Here is a 23283-nt window from a genome sequence, read left to right as displayed (position 1 = left end):
TGTCAAGCTTCAGAAACTGTAAACATGGCCAGAATAATTTGTGATCGTTTATCATCAATTCTGCATGACATTTTCCTCTTGTACGTCGTTTGTACGCTTTCTGTGTCAGGGGGCGAGGCAGAAAATGACGAATGGGAAGGTCAGTTTGTATAATTTATTCATGCAATATATGCCCTTTTTATACATGCGTCGATCATCGTCAATGGAGTGCACACATGTCACACGGGTCACACGTTGACGTTACAAACGGACGGGTTGGTTCTGTGACTGAGCAGCTGAGGGGAGAGGTGACATTGTCACATTCTTGGCAGCATGCAGGCTGTGCTGCCGAGAGAGTAAAATAGCAAGGCCTATGTCATCAATGATGATTGATGGTAATTCACAATTATTCCAACCCTGGATCTCTTGGATTTGAGCATAAACTCCAGGATCAGATGAAATACTCCCGAAATCATCAAAAACAACACACCAAATAATGTTTTCTTACTTAAATATTACAGTACTCTCTTATTTTTCTCAAAATTAGATTAGATAATTGTAATTAGTAATTACACTAATCTAATTTCAACACAACATTTCATTCGTTCATTAACCGCACATGATTATGATGATATAATGACTCGTAATACACAACTTACGATCAATACGAGCAGCCGGTTGTTTAACAACAACTATTGTGGTTTTTCATTTTAAAGATCAGTTTTATAATTAAAATTATACAACTTTTTTTGCACATGCCATGGTCGATGTTTGACACTGACTGCACAGCTCGCATGGGCAATTGGGATAGTTAAAAATCGTAACCCTCCAACCCCCCTTGATAAAAACAGGAATGCCAACCAAATTTCCACATGATTTTCAGGATGAGCAAACAACAGCTGAATACCAGTAAGAAAGCAACATGCAACAAATGGAAATTTGGTTGGAAATCGTGTTTTAATCAAGGAAGAAATTTCATGCTTAGCAAATTTTTGTGCTTAGCAGCTCTGTGAAATTGGGCCCTGGGTGATGGTGAGAAGCAATTAAAAGTTAGTTCCTTGTTCAAGGACAACAAATGCCATGAACTGAATTTGAACCCACACCCTGATGACTCGGTCGTCAGAACTTGAATCTGATGCACGTAAATCACATTCCTCTCTCAATAAATAGCCTATAAGATGATGGTTGTCATGGTTACTTGGGAAGACAGCTAATTGGATTTTGCTTTTGATGATGAGTCTTCCCCCTCAAGAATGTTTTCTTAATTTAATGGATTCCATTTCTTTCCTTAATCTCAATCACTGCAAAATACCTCCATACATCTCCGCTCATCGATCGCGGGGAGAGACATTAGCGGAACAAACAATGAGGTTTTCGAGGAGCTCCTGGTCCCTGTACCCATACTCGCAATGGTGAACGAACCTTCTCTGTTTTTGACCCCAATCGTTGGATTAATTGTGAACATGATTCCCCAACTCTGAACAAGATCAAAGCGCTTTTTTCAAGTTTCAATTCAATAATATGTTTATTCCATACTCTTGTTCAAAAAAAGAACAATTGTGAGAATTAAACAGTACCTAGAAATGTAAAAAAATCTAAAGTGCATTGAATTGTACAGAAACAATATAATCTTAAAGCAAATAATAAATAAATAACTAAGAATTTAACTATGTACAAGAGAGGAGGGAGCTAGAGCATGAGGCTGTTAGAGTAAGCCGAGGCATGCTGACAACAGTCTTTATATAGACAAACAGACAAACAAACAAACAAACGGCGAAGATGAAACGCTTCACAGCAAACGTAGGACATAATAGAAGCTAGACAAAAATAGAAAAGAGGGAGGTTTTGAGAAGTTCGGGGCCTATAGATAACTCTATTTTTATAATCTCATATTGTATATTTGCTGGTTTTTGATGTTTGAATGTATTTTTATATTGTAAACCTAAACACAATTCAGCCTTTTGGCTGTTACGTACGTTTGATTTTTAATAAACCAATAATAATAATAATAATAATAATAATAATAATCTAGGCAAGACGACGAAACATTCACATGTTAACATGCAGTATTATCTTGGAAATTATTTGTATTGTACAAATATTTCCAAGGTAAAATACTATAAGAAAAAAGAACAGTTTGTTACACTGCCTTGAAGTATTCCTTTTGCTTGCAGTGGGGTTGGTGTTAATACCTTTGACAATTTCCAGGTGTGACATGGCCTTCACTTGTTTTAAAGGCAGTGGACACTATCGGCAATTGTCAAAGACTAGCCCTCACAGTTGGTGTATCTCAACATATGCATAAAATAACAAACCTGTGAAAATTTGAGCTCAATCGGTCATCGAACTTGCGAGATAATAATGAAAGAAAAAAAACACTCTAGTCACACGAAGTTGTGTGCGGTTAGATGGTTGATTTCGAGACCTCAAGTTCTAAATCTTAGGTCTCTAAATCAAATTTGTGGAAAATTACTAACTTTCTCTAAAACTACGTCACTTTAGAGGGAGCCGTTTCTCACAATGTTTTATACCATCAACCTCTCCCTATTACTCGTCACCAAGAAAGGTTTTATGCTAATAATTATTATGAGTAATTACCAATAGTGTCCACTGCCTTTAACCGTTTTCTATGGCACTATTTTTGAAAAAAAAGAGGAAAATCAGCTGATCAGTTAAAAAGTTACATGCCTGACATGTCTTTCTTTGTTATGTGTTCTAAAGTGCAAAGAAACACTGCCTATGAAGAGCTATATAAACATTGATTATTATTTGTTAATATTTATGTTACATTTATCATTATTCATTTAAACTGTGTAGATTATCTGCTTTGTCGACAATGTGGCCATGATGTTACCAAGGCAACGGATCTTATACGACAAACAAGTCACCTGTCACTGAACCAACGGAATGACACCATACTGGGTGTGGACAATATACTCATTCAACTCTTCAAAAATCCACAAGGTATTTAAAATTATATTATTCAAATTTTGGGGGTCAAAGAGTGATATATTTGTCCAAATTACTGCAATACTTTATAGTGAAACAAATCTTTAAAAACGTGTTATATTCTCCAAAGCTGCTTATTTTATATAACCACTTTAAGTTTTGATTGACATTGATTTTCAGAGTCATTACCAAAACTTACCCTCCAGAGGTACTGGACACATTCGGTAATTGTCAAAGACCAGTATTCTCAACTGATGTTAATCCCAACATATGCATAAAGTACTGTGAAATTTTGGACTCAACTGGTCATCAAAGCTGCAAGAGAATATTGAAAGAAAAGTTGTGTGTTTTCAGAGTGTCACGGCCGAGTGGTTAAGAGCATCAAATTCAAGTTCTGATGCCAAGTCACCGGAGTGTGGGTTTGAATCCTGGTCGTGACACTTGTGTCCTTGAGCAAGATAGTTCTATAATTGCTTCTCTTCACCCAGGGGTATAAATGGGTACCTGCGAGGGTAGAGGTTGATATTGTGAATGAAAAAGCCTTCGGAGCGCCACGGCAGCTCGGGGCTGTATACTCCCTATTGGGAGCTGAGAAAGATAAAAGGGATGTTATTGGCCCAATGACTAGGGGACTAATGTAAAGCGCATTGATACGGTTTATAGTGAAATGCGCTATATAAGAATTTGTTATTATTATTATTATTCCTAGCAAAAGGCTTCTGGCCTGAAGTTTTAATATTTGATTGAGAAATTTCTCAAAACTGTTACTTCAGAGGGAGCCGTTTTTCAAAATGTTTTAAACTATCAACAGCTCTCTCTAGTGCTCATTACCAAACATATTTCAATTCTAAAAACTATTTGAGCAATTACCAAAGGTGTCCAGTCCATTGTCATTGAAGGCAGTGGACACTATTGGTAATAACTTTAAATAACTATTAGTATTAAACCTTACTTGGTAACAAGTAATGGGGAGAGGTTGATAGTATAAAACATAATATTGAGAAACGGCTCCCTCTGAAGTGACGTAGTTTTCAAGCAAGAAGTAATTTTCCACAAATTTGAGTTTTAGAGCTCAGATTTAGAATTTGAGGTCTCGAAATCAAGCATCTGAAAGCACACAACTTCGTGTGACAAGGGTGGTTTTTCTTTCATTATTATCGCGCAACTTTGACGACCAATTGAGCTCAAATTATCACAGGTTGGTTATTTTATGCATATGTTGAGACACACCAAGTGAGAAGACTGGTCTTTGACAATTACCAATAGTGTCCAGGGTCAGTGTCCAGGGTCTTTAAGACATAAAAACCAAAAATTATTCCAATTGCTCTTTCTCTGGAATGTCTTGGTGACTGAAAATAACACATTCTACTTTTCATCTCTTAAAAGACATGTGTCCAGTGCATTAAATGCTAACTTATTTGTAAAAAGTAGGTTTTAGAAATAACAGAATTATGTGTTTGGTTGGTTTTCTCAACAGGAAGGCATTTTGAATTAATTACAGCCAGTCTTGCGGATGTCAAAAAAACACAACAGGTTTGTTTCTATTTTATGATTGTCTATTTCGATGTCGGTCACTTCAAACCCAAGTCACTACGAACCAAAGTCACTACGTAGCACCAGCGTGTGCATGGTGTGTGTCAATCACTCTCTACCTGGTTTGAACCATGTTTGAACGTTCACTATTTTTCTCCATGTGGACATCGACATCGGTATATTTTCTCGATCATTAAAACTGTTGAAATAATAATAACAATACTGACATTTATATTACGCAATGATCTATATAAATATACTCTACTGCGCATTACAAGTAATACAAAAAGATGCAGAGAAAAAAATTTTAAAAAAAAATGGGGTTTTTAACTTAGATTTAAATACATTAAGTGAAGCAGACTGTCTAATGCAATGTGGGAGATTATTCCAAAGATTTGGAGCGGCGTATAAAAATGCCCGATCGTCTAAAGTAGCCCTTGATTTCCTAGATGGGTGAGACAACAATGTGTGGTCTCTTGAACTCCTGAGACGGTAGGTTGATTGAGACTGAGAAAGTGATTTCATGGTTATGAGTTCTTGGATGTACGTTGGTGCTAAACCATGAATGGCTTTATAAGTTAATAAAAAAAAGAACTTTAAATGATATGAAGATCAGAAAAAAAGTTTTGTAGCCTTTGTAAATTCTAGATTTCTGTAATACATGAGTGTAATATTTGTTATTGTTCAGTAACTAATAATGTACATGTAATGGAACAATAATGGGAAGGCTAGAACATCTATTGGAATCAGATGAAAAAACAAACTCATTCTAAGATGGCCAGAGATAAATAAAACTAAGCCAAACTACTGTGACTAACCTTCAAATGGGAACAGAATCCTTAACAAATAGATCTAAACCGGTTATATGGCTTCTGACTGGCACCCCAGACCAAAAAGATATTGAGAAAATAAGGAGACCACCATGGGCTAAGTAGCTCAGTTGGTAGAGCACCAGCACGTTAATCCGGAGGTCGTTGGTTCAAATCCAGCAAAAAAAATTCAAATTATTATTTGATAAACAAAAATGAAAATGACAAAACAAAATTGTGTTTTCCTATGAATCTGAAATGTCATTGCCTCCTTCAGAATTTCTTTTTAAATTTATATCACAGGTATATTCACAGGATAGCTGGTTCCCTTCCTACTCATGGAGGATAGTATATTGTTCACACTGTAAAACACACCTTGGTTGGTAAGCTGCCTTTAAACTTTTTAAGGGATGGTATATAGACGATGTGATCTCTGACGTCACTCGAAAACCATAACATGATTCGCGCGCATAACCTTTGTGTTTTGGTAGCCAGCTAGAAAGTACACGCAATCTTACCATGACTACGCATCTTTTTGCCTTGTGAAACTTGTATAGTGTTTTGTCAACAGAGGGCGGTTTGAATGTTAACATAGGTCACATCGTCTATAGCTTTGATAATTACCCCCAAAATTAATTCCCCTAAAAATTTACTCTGAAGAGCTGTTGTTATGAAACATTGTTAAATGACCATAGAAATAGAGCCTGGAGGACGCCGAGTGTCTCATTGTGCGTGCGGTTTTCTTGTGAGACCACTTTTATGGGCGCGCATACACCATTTTCATTTTGTGTATGGCAAAATATTTTGCCATACAATGACATCATCATTGACCAATGAACGTTCTCCGGGTTCTATTTCTATAGAATGACCCACTTTGAAGTAATGCAGTTTTAGAGAAAGAAGTATTTTTCATCAAATATTTTGATTCGGAAAAAGCTTTAGGCATGAAGCCTTTCTCTGGCATCTGAAAGCACACAATTCTTTTGCAACAAGGGTGTTTTTTCTTTCATTACTTTTTTGCAACTTTGTTGACCAATAGACCGATCCATTAAGCTCCGCCCCATTGCGTATTGACCAATCACAATGCAACAAAGGTCCGACAAACAAGGTCGGACATGCGTGTGCGTATGCTTGGCGCGCGGCAGAGTTGTGCAGAACGGCACTGGAGAGGCTCACGTGTTCTTACTCACACGTGCGTCTTGGGTGGAGCCTAATGGATCGGTCTTTTGACCAAAATGCTTAAAGGTTTGTTATTTTATCCATATTTTGGGATACACCACCCCAAGGTGAGGATACTGGTCTTTGTAATTACCAAAAGTATACCCTGTACCTTTAGTCACTCTCTAATGCTATGCAAATAAACTCTCCCGAGAGAATTTTCTGACAAATTTAACAGCTACTTGCGCAAATTGTTTAATGAAAAATAATGTTTAGTTTCATTTCATTGTAGTTTTTTTTGGGTGCTTAGCCAAGTTTTTATTGAATCTCACGGTCACTTGTTTCTCTTTGGAGTTTTTCGTTATTCAAGAATAATTTATTCAAGAGTAAATAATTAATTATTCAATAATAATTAGTTAATTACTGAATTACTCATGGACTATGAAACAACAATTTATATAAGGGTTTATTCTTGGCTGATATTGGCCTTGTGCTATTGTGTGTTCAATCTACCTCCATGGTTTAACTTGGTTTTTGAATCGTGACTTTGTTCAGAAAATATATATTTGTATAATAACTTCCTTGGTAACAAGCACTGGACAATAACCAAACATGTCCAGTGCCTTTAAAAACGAAAGTGGAAAACCTTTTAAATAAGATCCTCTGGAGCAGCGCTGCATGCCTGTTGCTTTATAATGTAAAGAAAAATCGTTAGTTTAAAAAAAAAAAAAACTGCTGTAGCCAGTAGGGCTGGGCTCGATTTCACAAAGCAATAAAAACCATCGTAAGACAAATTTTCAGTGTCACCATAGTGATTTGCATTGTGACATCACACTTTACTAAGCAACTAGGACTGATTTGCAGTTGCGATCAATTATAGCTCTTTGTGAAATCGACCCCTGGTGGTGTTGTGTGCTTGGCTTGACCTGGTTTATGAAGCGTGACTTTGTTCAGAAATCAATAGGCCATTTAAAACCTTAATTAGCTTCAGTTCAGCAGTGGTGCGTGCCTGTTGCTTAAAAATAGCAAAGGCGTAACCATTAGTGGAAAGAAGGTGTAAATGGGGACAGCTATTTTGTTTTGGAAAATACAAGACAAACTTGAACAGGAAAAACAAATAAACAAACAAACAATTAAAACCTGTTTTTTTCCTGCCTGCATAAATGTTTTTTAAAAAGTTTGTAATTTTTAATTAATATTCTATAAATGGATATGTTTTTCTGTGTGCGTTTTTTTGCGTCTAACGAAGGTCCGGAGGACCATTTCCCTCCAATGTAAATGGAAGAATAATAATTATATGTGCATTCGTGCATAAATGTGTTTTTTTTTCTTCTTTTTTCTTATTGATATTTATTTGGGGATAAGTAATACTTTTTGTGTTTTACCCATCCGGGTTTTTGGATGTCCAAATATTCCATAGTTTGGGTTGTTTGTCATGCTTTTTTTATTTTATTATAGAAGAATCCAAGGTGTCTGACCCCCACACTGAATGAAACCATAGGGTAGCCTACCTATTGTTTACACCATTATGGTTTGAAAAACTTTCATGATCTGGATATATTTTACCCCCATCCCTGTTGCTGAAGTTTGCTAATCAAGATGTTTAATTTTCATGACACTTGCAGTAAATCACCTGACTCCTGATTCAAATAATAATAATAATAATAATAATGGCAATTTATAATGAGCCATGTCCGTCTTAAAGACACTTCTGGCGCAGGAGAGATGCAGAAGCAAGATTGCAAAGACTTACATAGATAAGCACAAAACTAAGTTTTCAAATGGGTTTTGAAGCTGAAATAAATAGTGACTTATCAGAGATTTGGGGGGGGGGGAGTTTGTTCCATAGTGATGGGTCAGAGTGAGAAGGATCAGGCTCCCCATGATTGGGGTGTACTTGGAACGTGTCTCTGGATGTATGTTGGTGCTGTGCCCTGGAGAGACTGAAACACAAGAAGGAGAATTTGGAAGTCGATACGTTTTTAAACTGGGAGCCAGTGAAGAACCTTGAGGATTGGAGAGATGTGTGATGATCTTTTGGTAAGGGGGACTAGTTGGGCAACGGAATTTTGGAGTCAGAGATGCTTCATCTGATATTCTGGTATATTATATTATGGTTTATTTATTAACTGCACTGGTGGCCAGCAGGCCGAAAAAGTACATTTACAAGTAAAAATAGTTTGTTAAAAAAAATATATAAATATATATTACCACTTTTATGGTCCAGTAACCCATCCTTCCATACTAAACATCCTTTGTCCTCGCCACTTTACTCCTATTGGTTCATAGCCACCAATATTGTTTCTGAAATAGAAACTTTAATTTGCTGTTATTTTCCCGCTTCTTTCTGGATCCTTTCCTTAATCCCTTTCCCCCTCTCTTTTTCTATAAATGGAAATGTATTTGTTTGTACTTGTTTTATGCCTCTGAAGAAGGTCCGGATTTGATCGAAAGCTAAGGCCATCTACCCTATTCATTATAATTTATATATATAAATATGTAATTATTTTAAGATTAATTGCAAGAACAACCCAAAAGCACATTTAAAAGCTTGAATCAACACTGGTGGTCAGGCAGAACGTATTACAAGTAAAACTGGTACATATAGAACACTAGAACATATTGCTGAGTATGGCATTGCAGAAGTCAAGTCATGATGTTATGAGAAATAATTACATGCAAGTTACATGCAAATTGTATCCAAGGCTTGTTGGTTACATTTATTGTCCTTTTAGTTATAATGTTGTCCTTGAATAACAGATTATTTCACGTTTAGAAGTGATAAATCACTAGGGAACAATAAGTGCCTCACGTTAACGGCTACCGGTAATTTGATGGTGATTATTTTTACTATGAACAAACTATTTGTAAAGGATTTGATAGATCGTTATAAATTTCCCCTTCACAGTTGACTGGTGTAATGTAAATGATGATGAATATGTTCAACTTCAATGTAACTTTCTTTCATCAGCGCTGATGAAAAAACTAATAATGACTTAGCAATTAATCATTATGGACAATTTGATGCCAGGAAAAAGCCTTACAAATAAGGTTGTTTGATATTAATTTGAGGTTGGGTTATTTCTGAAATATTTATATTCAATATTCTTTCCAAGTTGTTGGTTTATTCCTGAGTTGTTTGTGTATTTCTGAGGTGGTAGATTTCTGAGGTGGTAGATTACTTTCTGAGTTGTTTGTTTATTTTTGAGTTGTTTGTTTACTTCACTACTGTGCCGTAAAAAACAACTGCATGCATATGCTTTTTTATAAATTTATATTTTTGAATAGTTTCCTGTATGTAGTATTATTGTTTTTATTGTGAAATGTGTGTGTACTTTTGAGTTACTTCTAGCATTTTGTCAAAATGTACTTATAAAACAGTGTTGATTACAGTTTTTGAAATAAGGAATTTACTTTTTCCTAACACAAAACACAATGTCCACAGATTTACATTAAACTTACACAGTTTGAAGAATATGATAGTAGAAAGCTTACTGAGGTGCTGTAGTTTTTGAGAAATGAGTAAAACAAATAATTTTCGTCTCAGTTTTAGCATGTAAAAACGTACTAACCAGTTATGCTATGGTTTTGGTATAATATCATAATTGGTTAATGGGATTTTACATGCTAAAATAATTTTTCGCCTTCATGAGACGAAAATTATTTGTTACTTGTTTTACTCATTTTTCAAAAACTACACAACCTCAGTTAGTAATACTTGAAGGGAAGCTTTCCACTATCATTCACTTCAAACTCTTTAAGTTTAATGTAAATCTGTGGACATTTTGAAAAAGTACCGGAATAAAACAATTCTACACAGTTACTGCAAATACAGAGCTGTGTGTCTATGAAAAACATGTAATTTTCTTTCATCATCAATATAAAGTCTACATTGTGTTTCAAAACTCTGCTAAAAGTCAACATTGTTTTAAAAACCCTGCCTTATCAGGACCTCTTTGTTCTTAGGTCCACAAGTGATTCATATACATTGCTTACGTCGTCACACACCCACGCACACCCTGGTAATTGAAGGATGGCTGTTTGTTACACATTTTAATTGGTCATCTGGGCGTTAGTTATTCATCAACGCTCCTAATTGGTTCATACAGAAAATCTGCATTAAAACTGAACAGTGTGAATTCCTCAACCACTCATACCAACCACCCAGATTATTAAAGCTCTCGGACTGTGCTTGGACTGTCATGATCAAGAGAAAGGCAAAGGATATCTACATTCTATTGTTCCCTTCTGTTAACGAACTTCAACTTTCTGAGTCAATCTTCAGTAGTTTTCCCCACCTGTAGGAGTCTACGTTGATCAATAATCCAGCTTGTTATTTCTGTTCAGTTATCTCCATCGAACTATCTTCATATTGGCTAAGGCACTGGACATCGACTCAGGCTTACAGACTGTAATAAGAAATCGAGATCATCATCATCTCTTTCTTCCACCATTTCTGGGGGAAATCTGTACTTGCCCACCTTGAGCCTACTCCTCTGAACGCCACCGACTCCGTACTTTGCCGTGCTCCGGGAGGGCTGCTGCTACACCAAGTCCAGGCCGCCCCCTGGGCTTTGGCCCTGCCTGCCTTCTAAATCCTGCTTTAACCAGACCGCTTTGGCTGTGCTGGTTTGGTGGGGGACGGAGCTCTGTTAGCCCCCACGAATGACTGTTCCTAAATACTTCATATGGGAATATTTTAACGTTGTTCACATGAGCTTCATGGTCATTCTTTAAGTCTTTAAGCTTTTATCATTTGAACTTTTCTTCAACAACTGCTCAGTGAGGTCTTTTAGCCTTGAATAATACATCTAAACATACACAAGTGCGACTTGCACAAATTCAATCTATGCATACAGAGAATTGATATAATCAAAGTTTGTCTTGATTAGAAAAACATTTGACATTTGATTTTCATGATCAGCAAACAATTGTCCAAGAAACCCTTAAGACGCCGAAACTTCAAGAGTTGAGTTCTATATTCTGAGCAATCTCAAGACAACGGCTAGGTCAAAAGGAAGAAGATTCTTTGAACATAAACAGTAATCTTGAAGATGGGAAAGTGCTCCTTACACATCTAGAAGGAGATGCCTGCCAAACTGACTGTAAAAGCTCTGCTCATCGGATCTTATAAAATAATAATTCCCTCCTTGAAGGATGACCGAGCCCTTCGAACTGCTTAATCAGCGACGTTGTGAAAGAGTCCTGAATCCTTGAAGAATTTTCTTTTGGAGTCCTGACTTCTTGAGGAATTTTGTTCCCGGATTTTCTAAACCACTTGTTTTCTTTGTACATTTTCAACTGAAGAGGGTTGTATCCCCTTGATGAGACAGCCATCCAAGAAAACTTGTCTTCAAGTGACTTGTAAAAGAGTTGTGTTTTGAACTATCAAGGGAAGTTGTTCTTCAATTTGTATGTGAATGTTTTTTGCGGAGCTGCCCAGTATACACTTTTGTGATTACTGCCACATGAAGAGTTTGCTGCGCCAACAAAGTTACCAACTCAGATGTATTGACTACTCACACATAGACAGCTCCATCAATTAAACAATGAACGTGGTGGTACGTGTAAATTAATCTTAAGTTGCGCCAACAAAGTTACCAACCTAGCCTTGACTACACACAGATAAACGGTTCCTATCAATTGTTTGGTTAATCAATGAACTTGGTAAGATAATCATAGACATTAGTATTTTACTACAAGTATATTTTATAGTAAGGTTTGCGGTAACACTATTGTAAATTGAAAACTTAAGCTTGTATCGTACAATACAGTCCAATTCCATAAGGAAACAGCTAGACTAATTGTACCACCCCCATGCGCTATCAAATTGGACTATTGATGTATTATTCCCAAACTTATGCAACTTGCACTGTTCAACATTTTAAGTGACTATTTACAAAGGTTCAGTTGGCACAGATTTACATCCAATTAGCTACACTCAAGTGGCCAATAGAACCTGGGGTCGATTTCACGAAGATAGTCATAACTAAGGACTAGTCCTATAGTAAAAACTTAAGGCTACAATCTGAAGTTAGGGCAAGTACCTCTTCCTAACTCGAGATAAGACTAGTCTTAAACTCTTTGTGAAATCAGCCTTTTGTATCCTAATAGCAACATCTGTTTGTTGGGGTGTTGTTGTTGTTGTTGTTTTTTTTTGGGGGGGGGTGTTGTGTGGTTAAATTATCTTTCCAACAAGGGAATGAGCAAAGATCCCACAAGGGGTGATAAATGCCAGGCTAGCAATTAGCCAATACCTCACATACAATCGATGGTTAAACAAATTGTGGTTCAGTAACTAGATAACAATAACAATACTTATTCTAGTCATTGTGAAATCAATGGTTAGCTAGGCCGGATTTGAACCCATAACCTTGTTATGGTCTATTAAGTATACTATTTCAGAAGTTTTATTATTGTTCCAACTACCTACATTTTACTTGGTTACAAACAAGACATTATGTTTACATCATTTTTCATCATTGTTGCTGTGTTTCTAATTTTGTCAGCTTTAAGTGCAATTCAGAGCCAAAAGTGCTACATGTTTGTACCTACTTGTCCAGCATCTTGGCACCAGTGGGGTGACTCGTGCTACCAAGTCACTGAGCAAAGTTTTACTTGGGAAGAGGCTGGGGAGCAATGCCTCACTTTGGGCGGGGTTCTAGCTGTACCAAGCAACCTTCAAGAACATAATTTCATGATGACATTGATTTCAACAAATACTTGGATTGGCTGTAATGATATAGAGATAGAGGGGGTATGGGAGTGCTGGGAGGGTGACAGGGTGGTCACATATAGGAATTGGGATTCTAGGGAGGAAGAAAAGGCACAAGGAGGTAGTAATTATCAAGAGAACTGTGCTGTACTGAAACATGGACTAAATGAAGGCGGGAAATGGCATGATTATCCCTGCAATAGTCCATTTCCAGCTGTGTGTAAGAAACATGCTGCTTTAAGCCTTGAGCCTTTACAGTAAATTCTGAGTTACTGCATGAAGAATTGGGTGAAATATTTATATCTCAAGCATAATAAATGTTTACTAAAAGTAAACAATGAAGGTGGTGGTAAGGGTTATTTTCTCCCAACTCCGATGACCGATTGAGCCTAAATTTTCACAGGTTTGTTAATTTATATATAAGTTGTGATACACGAAGTGTGGGCCTTTGGACTATACTGTTTACCGATGTTGTGCAATTGCTTTTTGGGTTGGGATTGGGGTTGGGGGTAGGGCTAGGGTTGGTAATGGGTTAGTGTTAGGGTTAGGGTTTGGAAAATATTAGTTTGGGGGTTGTCGGAACATATTATGTGTAATTATTTAGGCATGAGGGTTTAAATAACCACTGTGTGTCAGGGCCGGCTGAGCAATCAATCGTATCTGGACTCAAGCTTTGGAGTTCTGCAGAGGGTGGGTTTGAGTCCCGGACTTGACTCTTTTTTGTGTCCTTAAAACACTTTTAACTTCGGATGGGACAGAAAGATGTAGGTCCTGTGTGTTGTGTAATGCACAAAAAAACAAACACAAATGCGCTTATCGCTAAGAATCAGTTTTTCCCCTCTGTTTCTGGCAGTAGCTGCTGGATGCGTCGCAGCACCTGGAGTACCTTTATGAGCAAGGGTCGGGATTACGGCCCGGTCACACAGGCCCCGATAACGAGAACGAAAACAATAACGATACAAATGCACGCCCTCGATTGGTTGAATGAGCGTGGGCGTATTCTGCGTGGAGCAATTCAACCAATCGCGAGCGTGCATTTTTATCGTTCTCGTTTTCGTTATCGTTATCGGGGCCTGTGTGACCGGGCCTTTAAACCAATAAAGGAACACGTTGCCTTGGATCGATCGAGTTGGTCTTTGAAAAGCGTTTGAAACCATTTGTTTTGAAATGCATATGGTTAGATAGATAATTTAAAAGTAGAAAATAATGATCCACACAAACATGCCTCGGAATTTCACGGTTTTCCTTTCACGTCGCGAAGAAATACGGTCGGCCATTTATGGGAGTCAAAAATTTGACTCCCATAAATGGCCGACCATGTTAGTCCACGATGTAAAAGGAAAACCATGCAATTTCGATGGATATTTGTGTAGATTATTGTATTCTACTTTTACATCTTTCTAACCATATCAGTTTAATAACAAACATTTACAAACGCTTTTTATAGACCAACCTGTCCGATCCAAGGCAACGTGTCCCTTTAATGTTAAGAGCTTTGAGATGCCCGTAGATAAAGCGATATACAAAAACTAGTTATTATTATTAATGTTATAAATCAGAATTATTTAGGTGTTATGTTTGTACTGTAGATTTGAAGCATAACTGACCTGGTAGTTGTAGTATTATAAGAATTGGCTTTAATCTGGAAGTGTCGTGGTCGAGCGGTTACAAACACCAAATTCAAACTCTGGTGTTTTTGATCAGCAGAGTGTGGGTTCGAATCCCCAGCCGTGACACTTGTGTCTTTAAGCAAGACACCTGACCATTGTTCATCCTTTGGATGGGACGTAAAGCCGTTGGTCCCATGTGTTGTGTAACTTATAGAAAAGAGAAGGGGTTCGCCCCGGTATTCCTTGCTATGGCTGCTGTATGCGCAGTAGCACCTTGTAAATCCCTATAAGGTGCTACATAATTGGGTCTCAGAATTCATCACTGCAATAACCTATCTTTCTGAAAGTTTGTATACACTCAGCGCCTTGAGTACCTTGTTTGGTAGATACGTGCGCTATATAAGACTTCAATGTTACTGGTGAAAAGACTTGCATAAGGAAACAGGCCTGATACTTCTTTGTTGTCAGGGCAGGCCTAGGCCATTGTTTAGATTTATTTGTTTCAACTACTTTGTGTGTGTAATTAACTGTTTAAATTTTAGGTTTGCTGAATCTTAACTAGTTAAAGGGATTATACATGTTTTGTAATTGTAAGATTTGTAATTTCAAGTTTTGTACAGAAATATACTTTAAAACTAGCCTGTGAAAAATTTATTTCGAAAGATAACAGCGCGCAACGTATTTGAGATAACATCAACAAAATTTGGAGTGCTTTTACAGTCCATGTATTAAGAACAATCTGTAATTGGAATATGCAATCTGAGAAATGTTTCATGCAAAAATTTATCTCAATTTAAAATTGTTTTTAATCCTGCTCCCAGTACAATAGTTTTACAATTAGTTTTTTTTTAACTGCTTCTACAATCCCGGCCAAAATGCTTGGGCCACCCATTCCTAACGTTACGTAAAACCATTCCTTGTCTACTTCCCCCTGGTAAACATGGTCTCCCCGTCCCCTGTCCCCCCTGCTTAATGTTGATTGGAACGTAAAAGACTGCGCAATGAGAGCCAACATTGAAAGGGGGCACGGGGACCCAACGAGATACATTGTATAGCTGGGAATGTAGCTTACCGGGCAATCTCGGTGGTTTAGTTGGTAAGACATCTGCTCTAGAATAGCAAAAGTCATGGGTTCGAATCCCACCCAATTAATATGCCGGTGCCTTTTTTCACAGAACCTTGGGAAGTACAGAGTATACAGTGTGTAGACATATATGGGTGTATTCAAACCAAAAATAATTTTTTATCCCCGATGCAAATTTAACATCTGTTCAGTTTTTATCGTCGTCAATTTTTGGAGTAATTACTGACTGAAGGTATACCCCTTTAACCTTGTGTATGCGTAGTTAGAATGTTAAATTTGAGTTAGCTGTTGCCAACTGCTTACCAACAAAAAATCCTTAATGGCTAGCAGCCGATTTCACAAAACTTTACGCAACTGCTTAAGTCCACTTGTGTAACATTTATGGCGCAACTACATAAAGTTTAGTGAAATCAGCTGCTAATGTTTCAACCAGAGCAGAGTATACTGTTCCAAACATCGAGACCCAACCGGCTCTTTTCAGAGCCAACACTCACCCTAAGAGATTTACACATGGTTGTAACCGCAAGTTTACTATTTATTTATAGTTCTCCACACCATGCAAAGCTTCAAACAATACTTAGTCAAAATTTCTTAAATTGTTATTCCTCTAAGGAAGCCAACCCTTGTGAGTCCCTGCTGAAGTCCCTGCTGATATTAAAGACCTGCTTGAACGAAAATGTCAAGTCGTGAACTTTGCTGAATTTCACTTCAAATGTTTTCATTAAATAAGGAAATCATATGGTTATAAATAGATTTAAATTGTGTAAAAAATCAATCATTTCGAATGCCCTTATCCAGCACTTTTCTGAGAGATTTGCGAAAAGCCCCGTTACGTAATCACTCTCAGAACGTCATAGTTGGGAGATCCAATTTGTAAAGCCGCTTTGTTGCAGCGTGGTGGTATAACAAAGCAAACTCCCACAAATGACGTCAGCGGCATTGTCCTTCATAGCGCGGCAGAAGTGTTTAGGTTGGGGCCTGATTTTTTAATCGATAATTACGAAAAATTCAGAAGTGTACACATATCAAAATTACATTAAAATGGTGAACAAGTGCATTATAAACAAGTTGAAATACCATTTCCGTTGAAAAACATTCCGCTCAGGTAGCTGTTTAAGGCTGAGCTTTTAAAGCCTGGCATAGACGGGTGGGATTTAAACAATAGATTTAATTCTAAGGTTTAGAATTGAAGACGTCAGTGGAAACAATAATGCAAAAAGCTTTTCTCTGCCTTTGAAAAGTGCTATTTATAAAAATCATGACTGTTTAAACTTTCCTATGCAGTTTAGAAGTGCCTTGATCTATTTTGTTATCAGACAATAAATGTCCAAATTCTTGGTCTTCGTTTCCCCAGTGTCAGACCAAACACTATTTTATGTTTAGGTAATCGGCATTTAGAGATAATTTTCTCCTAGTGGGACAGTGATTTCTCTGTTTTTAATTTGAAATCCTTTTTTTTTTAAGAACAGAAAGGAACCCCCCCCCCCGAAATTGTTTTGATTTTCATGACTATTCTTTTTCAACAATGATATCCTTGCAATTCACAAATTGTTATAAGCTTTGATAGTAATGTATGTATTTCGTATTTGTATGTAGGATTACATGTAAACATAGTTGTTTGTGAAGTGTGGTCAGAAAGTAATAAAAGTAACAAAAAATATTATAACTCATGAAATTATTGTCAGATCTTGTTGGCAATTTTTATTTTTGTTGTTCACTATTTTTATAGTTTGCTTTGTTTGAAATTTAAAATTTTACGGCAGACCAAACAAGATTTAAAAAGGGGCTGTGTCGCCATGGAGTTATGAAAGAATTTTTTGCAAATGTTTTGATCGATAGTAACACAAAGATCAGAAGTGCAAAACATATCAAGTAACAATCAATGGAGAGCTGTTGATAGGGAATAAAACATTGTGAGAAACCAGACTATTTTGTTCATCCAGCCTCAGTTTGGTAACATTGATATCAATGGGAGAAATTCGAGATGGCTCCACCATGATAAAGGCCTTTAAAAAGCATCCTGTTAAAAATATTTCACTTACCTATAAGAAGCAGTTTAAAGATGAAAAGGTGTTGAACTGTTGAACTGTAAGTTTAAGGTTACCAGAATGCTAAGTGGTCCAGTGAGATTCAAGATGGGATTGGTGAAGTTCCTGAGGGAAGGTGGATGGGGGTGAAGGGAAAAGAACTTGATGAAAGGTATAAAGAGTATAATGGTAAAAAGTATGGGAAAGGTGGTATTTCTCCTCACTTTTCGCCAATAGGACCCTGATTTGAGCGTGTAGAGTGCCTTTTAAGTCCCTCAGGAATCAACACTGAATTTTCCCTTTTATTTACCCTTACTTCTACTTTCTTTCTACTTTACTACTCGGCAAAGTCCCATGGTGGGATATCACGCCAAGATTAATGAATCTATCACGCCTTTGAATGCTTGGGCTAGCCATTGGCAATATAACAATAAAAAATTCCCTGTCCACTTCCCCCACGACAATAAACATCCCCCCCCCCCGCGGTCAATGTTGATGGGAGCGCCAAGACTGCACAAGAAGAGCCTACATTGAAGGGGGGGGGGGGCACGGGGGCCCCAACACAGGAAATGGCCGAGATTGTAGACTTTTAGTGATTCGGTTACTTTTTCTGAGAGTCCCTTCACAACCCTAGAAAAAAACATGAAATGAAATGAACCAAAATAAGAGCAAGGAGAGTGAATTCAACCTTATCTCTTTTGTTTTGTCTGTATTTTTAGGTCGTTCGAACCTAACGATTATGAAGGAGGCGTCAAAGACTCGGAGGATACATTCTACGGACTCATTTTAAATCATCTCATCCATCAGGAATGTAAGTTGGTTGGTATGTCTTTCCTTGTTGTCCCTTGTCTTTTTTTCCCTACTCTCTTAATGTAAAAGAATGAAAATTTCTCTTTTTTGTCGAACAAACATTTTTTATACGAACTTCACCCTAAATCGAGTTGAAAGTACCTGTCATTCACTCTAAAAAGAGTTGTCCGCCATATGGCTCTTTGCAAGAGTGGTATGGCGGACAAAACAAGTGGTTTTCACTCTTTTACATTAAAGGAACATTACAGAATTGGTTTTGCTTGCAAAAACAGTTGCTGGCAGTGTAAGCACTTTTATGTAATCCACCATATATATAAACTGACAAACCTGTAGAAGTTTGAGAACGATCGGCCCTCTGGGTCACAAGAGAGTAGTGAAAAACCGATTACAAATTTTGCATTGCTTCGATGCCAAAACAAAAATGAATAAAACGCTCCCTGAGCGATAAACTCCAAACGCGAAATTAGACTATTTGTTTCTCATCAAAATATGCAATTTCAGGCAGAAATATTTCAAGGGATGTTTTCTACTATCATCATCATTAGACCGTGTAAGTTTTATGTAATTCTGTGATCTTCACAATTTTTGTTTCTTACCAATTCTGTATTGTTCCTTTAAGAGAGTAGGTTCATGTTACTGTACCTTGGTTGTGTCATACTAAATGTTTGTCTGTCCATAGACTAGGGAACAAAAGCATCTCACCTAACCTTTTACCTAAATGTTGTCTTATTGAACCATTGAGTACCTAATAAGTCATACCTCATACTATATTGCTTTTGTAGTTTCGATATAAATGTTCATTATTATATTATTGTATTGTACGACAGCATTGCAATAAATGTTACACAAGTAATCAATGAGTTTCCTCCCAACCAGTTTGGAAGTCCTTGCCTGTAGTCTGTGGGAGTTCAAGTTTACTGTATAAGATACTGGACACTGTAATTACCCAACAAAATTAATTTTGCAATGAGCAATGGAGAGCTGTTGATGGTATAAAACATTGTGAGAAACGGCTCCCTCTGACGTAACATAGTTTTTGAGGAAGAGGTAATTTCTCACTCAACCTGACTTATACACCCTGACCTACCTCTCCCACTTGTATTCCAATTCTTGTTTCTACTCAATTTTTTTTTTTATAGATGCTGATTCCCTAGTCATGTCACCCAAGATTTATGCTAGATAACATACCAGTCTATCCTTAAAAGTGAGTATTCATGTCTAGTTTTCTTCATCAGGGATACACAAAAATATGACACAAGGAATAGAACAAGGGAATTTTGTTCATATATATATGAACAAAGTTCCCTTGTTGCATATATGCAATAAAGCTACAAAGACCAAACTTATCCTGCCACCACTTTCTAACTCATTTTTACCAAAAGGAATATCTTATTTAAGTGAAATAGATACAAATTTATTTTATAACACATGAAAAAGTGATGGCAGGATACAGAAATTTTCCCATTTTACAAGTCAAAGCTTGCAACTTACTTGGTCATAGCACCTGGGTTTTCTTTGGCAATGCCTTGACAAAACCTACACAGCCCGCGCCCCTCCACCAAATACCAGTACAACCTTACTCATGCACAACATCCAGCAGACTGAATGCACATGTTTTTTTGAATGGGCCTCTACACACTAAGGCAGAGACTGACTGCACATGCTTTTTTGAATAGGCCTCCACACACCAAGTGAACAAAAGAAATGAAAAATTCCAGGGCCCAATTTCTTAAGCAGAGAATGTTGCTTTAAAGTATTCTGTTTAGCACAAAATGAGCAGGATATCAGTCACACATTGTAAACGTGATATGGTTGTTTAGCTGGTAACCTTATTCTGGTAAGCATAATTGTTGTTATGCTGAGCTACTTTTTGTGCTTATAAGCAACTCTATGAAATTGGGCCCTCTTGCATCAGGCACGGAGGTCGGCTATCAAAATAAGGTCGACCGATAAAAATAATAACTTATTAAGTTTTTTTCTTTCTTCTAAGTTAAGTCACTTCCTTTAAAGGCACTAGACACTATTGGTAGTTACTCAAAATAATTGTTAGCAGGAAAACTTACTTGGTAACAAGAAATGGAGAGCTGTTGATAGTATAAAACATTGTGAGAAACGGCTCCCTCTAAAGAAGTATCGTAGTTTTCAAGAAAGAAGTAATTTTCCACTAAAATATGAAAATTTGTTTTTGAGACCTCAGTATTAGATTTTGAGGTCCTGAAATCAAGCATCTGAAAGCACACAATTTCGTGTGAAAAGGGAGCTTTTCTTCCATTATTATCTCGCAACTTCGACGGCCAATTGAGTTCACATTTTCACAGGTTCGTTATTTTGTGCATATGTTGAGATACACCAACTAAGAAGACTTGTCTTTGAAAATTACCAAAGGTGTCCAGTGTCTTTATAAAATTATTAAATTGAATAAAGCACAATAAAAACAAACCTCCTCTGCAAAAACTACAAAAATAGCTTTTTTCATTTATTCATACAAAAATGCACATTGATGCTGAACACATTACAAATCACAGAAACTAACAAAATATGGAGGAAAAATACAACAACTATTGCATGAAACATTATTTGTATTAACTTTGAATTAATGTAGCACGAAGCATGTGATTCAAACACTGTTCATTTTTTAAAAGGATTGGTCAAAAACATTGGTTAAAAAGGTTTCGTCTTTTTCCTGGTTTTTGGAAAATCTAGTGCCTGCCAAAAAAACAAGTTATGGCACTGGTTATTTGGAAAAATTAATCAATACATTTTAAGAATTCATTTTATTTCATTCAAAAAGAGTACTTGCATAACAGGGCCCAATTTCAAAGAGCTTCGCACAACAAGATCTTGCTTACCGGAACAGGATTACCAGCCAAAAAACCATGTCACATGTACACTTTGTGACTGGTATCCTGCTCATTTCTGCTAAGCAGACAATTATTAAGCAATATTGTCTGCTTATGCAGCTCTATGAAACTGGGCCGAGTTGTTGACGTCACTCCCCTTTATCTAAACCTTGATTCAAAGAGAATAATGCCACATTACAACCTTGAGAAAAAAACCTCTAAAATTTGATCAACATTTAAAAATCTTTCTCGGATAAGCACATTAAAAAATACTAAAATCCACTTTATTTTCAGAAGCTGATTCATTGGCAGCCATCGCTGAGGTCAACAATGGGAGTGTGTAAAGGTCATGTGCCAATCACAGGCCTTCATTTGAACTCAGAGACGGCACTGTTTCAGTTTATATAACATTCAGATTAAAGAGAATAATGTCCCATTTGGTGCGGCAAAATATTCACATTTTGAACCCTAAAGGCGTGTGTCTAGATCAGCGGCTATGGCAATGGCTTGATCACCAAGTGAACAACTATCAAATTTATAGGAGGCCCATAGCAACACACTTAGCAACAGCCGCAGCCACAGCTGCCATTTTGGACATGGACTTGGAATACATGTACGTAAAAGCCTGCATTTTGTATTCACTGCAATTACACTTTAAAGGCAGTGGACACTATTGGTAATTACTCAAAATAATTATTAGCTTTCTTGGTGACAAGTAATGGGGAGAGGTTGGTGGTATAAAACATTGTGAGAAACATTTGAATTCGAGACCTCAGGTTTAGAACTTGAGGTCTCGAAATCAACCATCTAACTGCACACAACTTCGTGTGACAAGGGTGTTTTCTTCTTTCATTATTATCTTTCATTATTGAGCTCCAATTTTCACAGGTTAGTTATTTTATGCATATGTTGAGATACACCAACTGTGAAGGCTAGTCTTTGACAATTACCAATAGTGTCCACTGCCTTTAATCACAAAGTTTTGGACTGATTTCACAAAGAGCTACATGTAAAACTGATCTTGAGTGAGTATCAATCTTAATTGCTAAGCAAATGAAACATCCATCGATACCTCACCATGCAATGCCTCAAATCCCATATTATAAGCGATTCAAATCAACTACAACAAAATTAAATATATTTTTATGTAAGATAAATTCTGGGTAAATTGAGGTGCACTTTTTCAGTTTCAAAGTTTCAAAGGCATACTATTTATGGTTTTGAATATAGCCTGCCTATCTTGGCCTCTTGTTACTCTGTTTTTATGACATTTGTTTTGAATTTCTGTACTCTTCAGATTAATCAGAGTGCTTTGTGGAAATGAACCCTCGTTTGCTTTAAAGCTATGCTCGCCACATATTCAATCAGTTATTTAAACGTAGCAATAATGATAAACACAGAACATGACAAAACATTGTATTGCTTGCTTTAGTTATTATTTAAAATTCATTAGTTAAGATTACTTGTATAAAGAACAACGTGCCTACAAATTAATAATACTTAATTAAACATACAAGGTATAAGTTATTTTTGTTTACACTATTTTTTGTTGACACAAACTAATGTTGAATCTTTCATCCACATACAATTACAGTTCAGTATTGTTTTTGTTTTTTTCCAGTTATTTAAAATGGCTATTTTATAATAAAATATTATTTGTGCAGTTAAGATAAGAAATAAAATCCCTTACATACAAGGCAGCTGGGCTAGGTGTGTAGCCTCATTCATTCTATTTCCTTTTCTCCCAATTGCTTGGGCTTAACTCTTTC

At 36.7% G+C, this 23283-nt stretch overlaps 1 protein-coding gene across 2 annotated transcripts; it reads left to right on the top strand.

Annotated features, from left to right (window-relative positions):
• Positions 1 to 14: 14 nt before the first annotated feature.
• LOC139949692 (protein cereblon-like) lies at positions 15 to 23227 on the top strand. 2 transcript variants are annotated; one of them, XM_071948171.1, is made up of 7 exons: positions 15 to 139; positions 2797 to 2943; positions 4406 to 4461; positions 5574 to 5653; positions 18584 to 18675; positions 19814 to 19878; positions 21809 to 23227. In XM_071948171.1, exons 1-6 carry the CDS (start codon positions 25 to 27, stop codon positions 19855 to 19857), a joined length of 534 nt encoding a protein of 177 aa, XP_071804272.1. In that variant the 5' UTR covers positions 15 to 24; the 3' UTR covers positions 19858 to 19878; positions 21809 to 23227. The 2 variants fall into 2 exon arrangements, with proteins under 2 accessions (XP_071804272.1, XP_071804273.1); XM_071948172.1 differs by lacking the exon at positions 15 to 139 and adding an exon at positions 219 to 374.
• Positions 23228 to 23283: the final 56 nt, after the last annotated feature.

Source organism: Asterias amurensis, chromosome 17 (assembly GCF_032118995.1).
Source record: "Asterias amurensis chromosome 17, ASM3211899v1".
In the NCBI taxonomy this organism is placed as follows: Eukaryota; Metazoa; Echinodermata; class Asteroidea; order Forcipulatida; family Asteriidae; genus Asterias; species Asterias amurensis.
The sequence above is the reverse complement of the archived record's forward strand: the minus strand, read 5'-3'. Positions and strand labels throughout refer to the sequence as shown.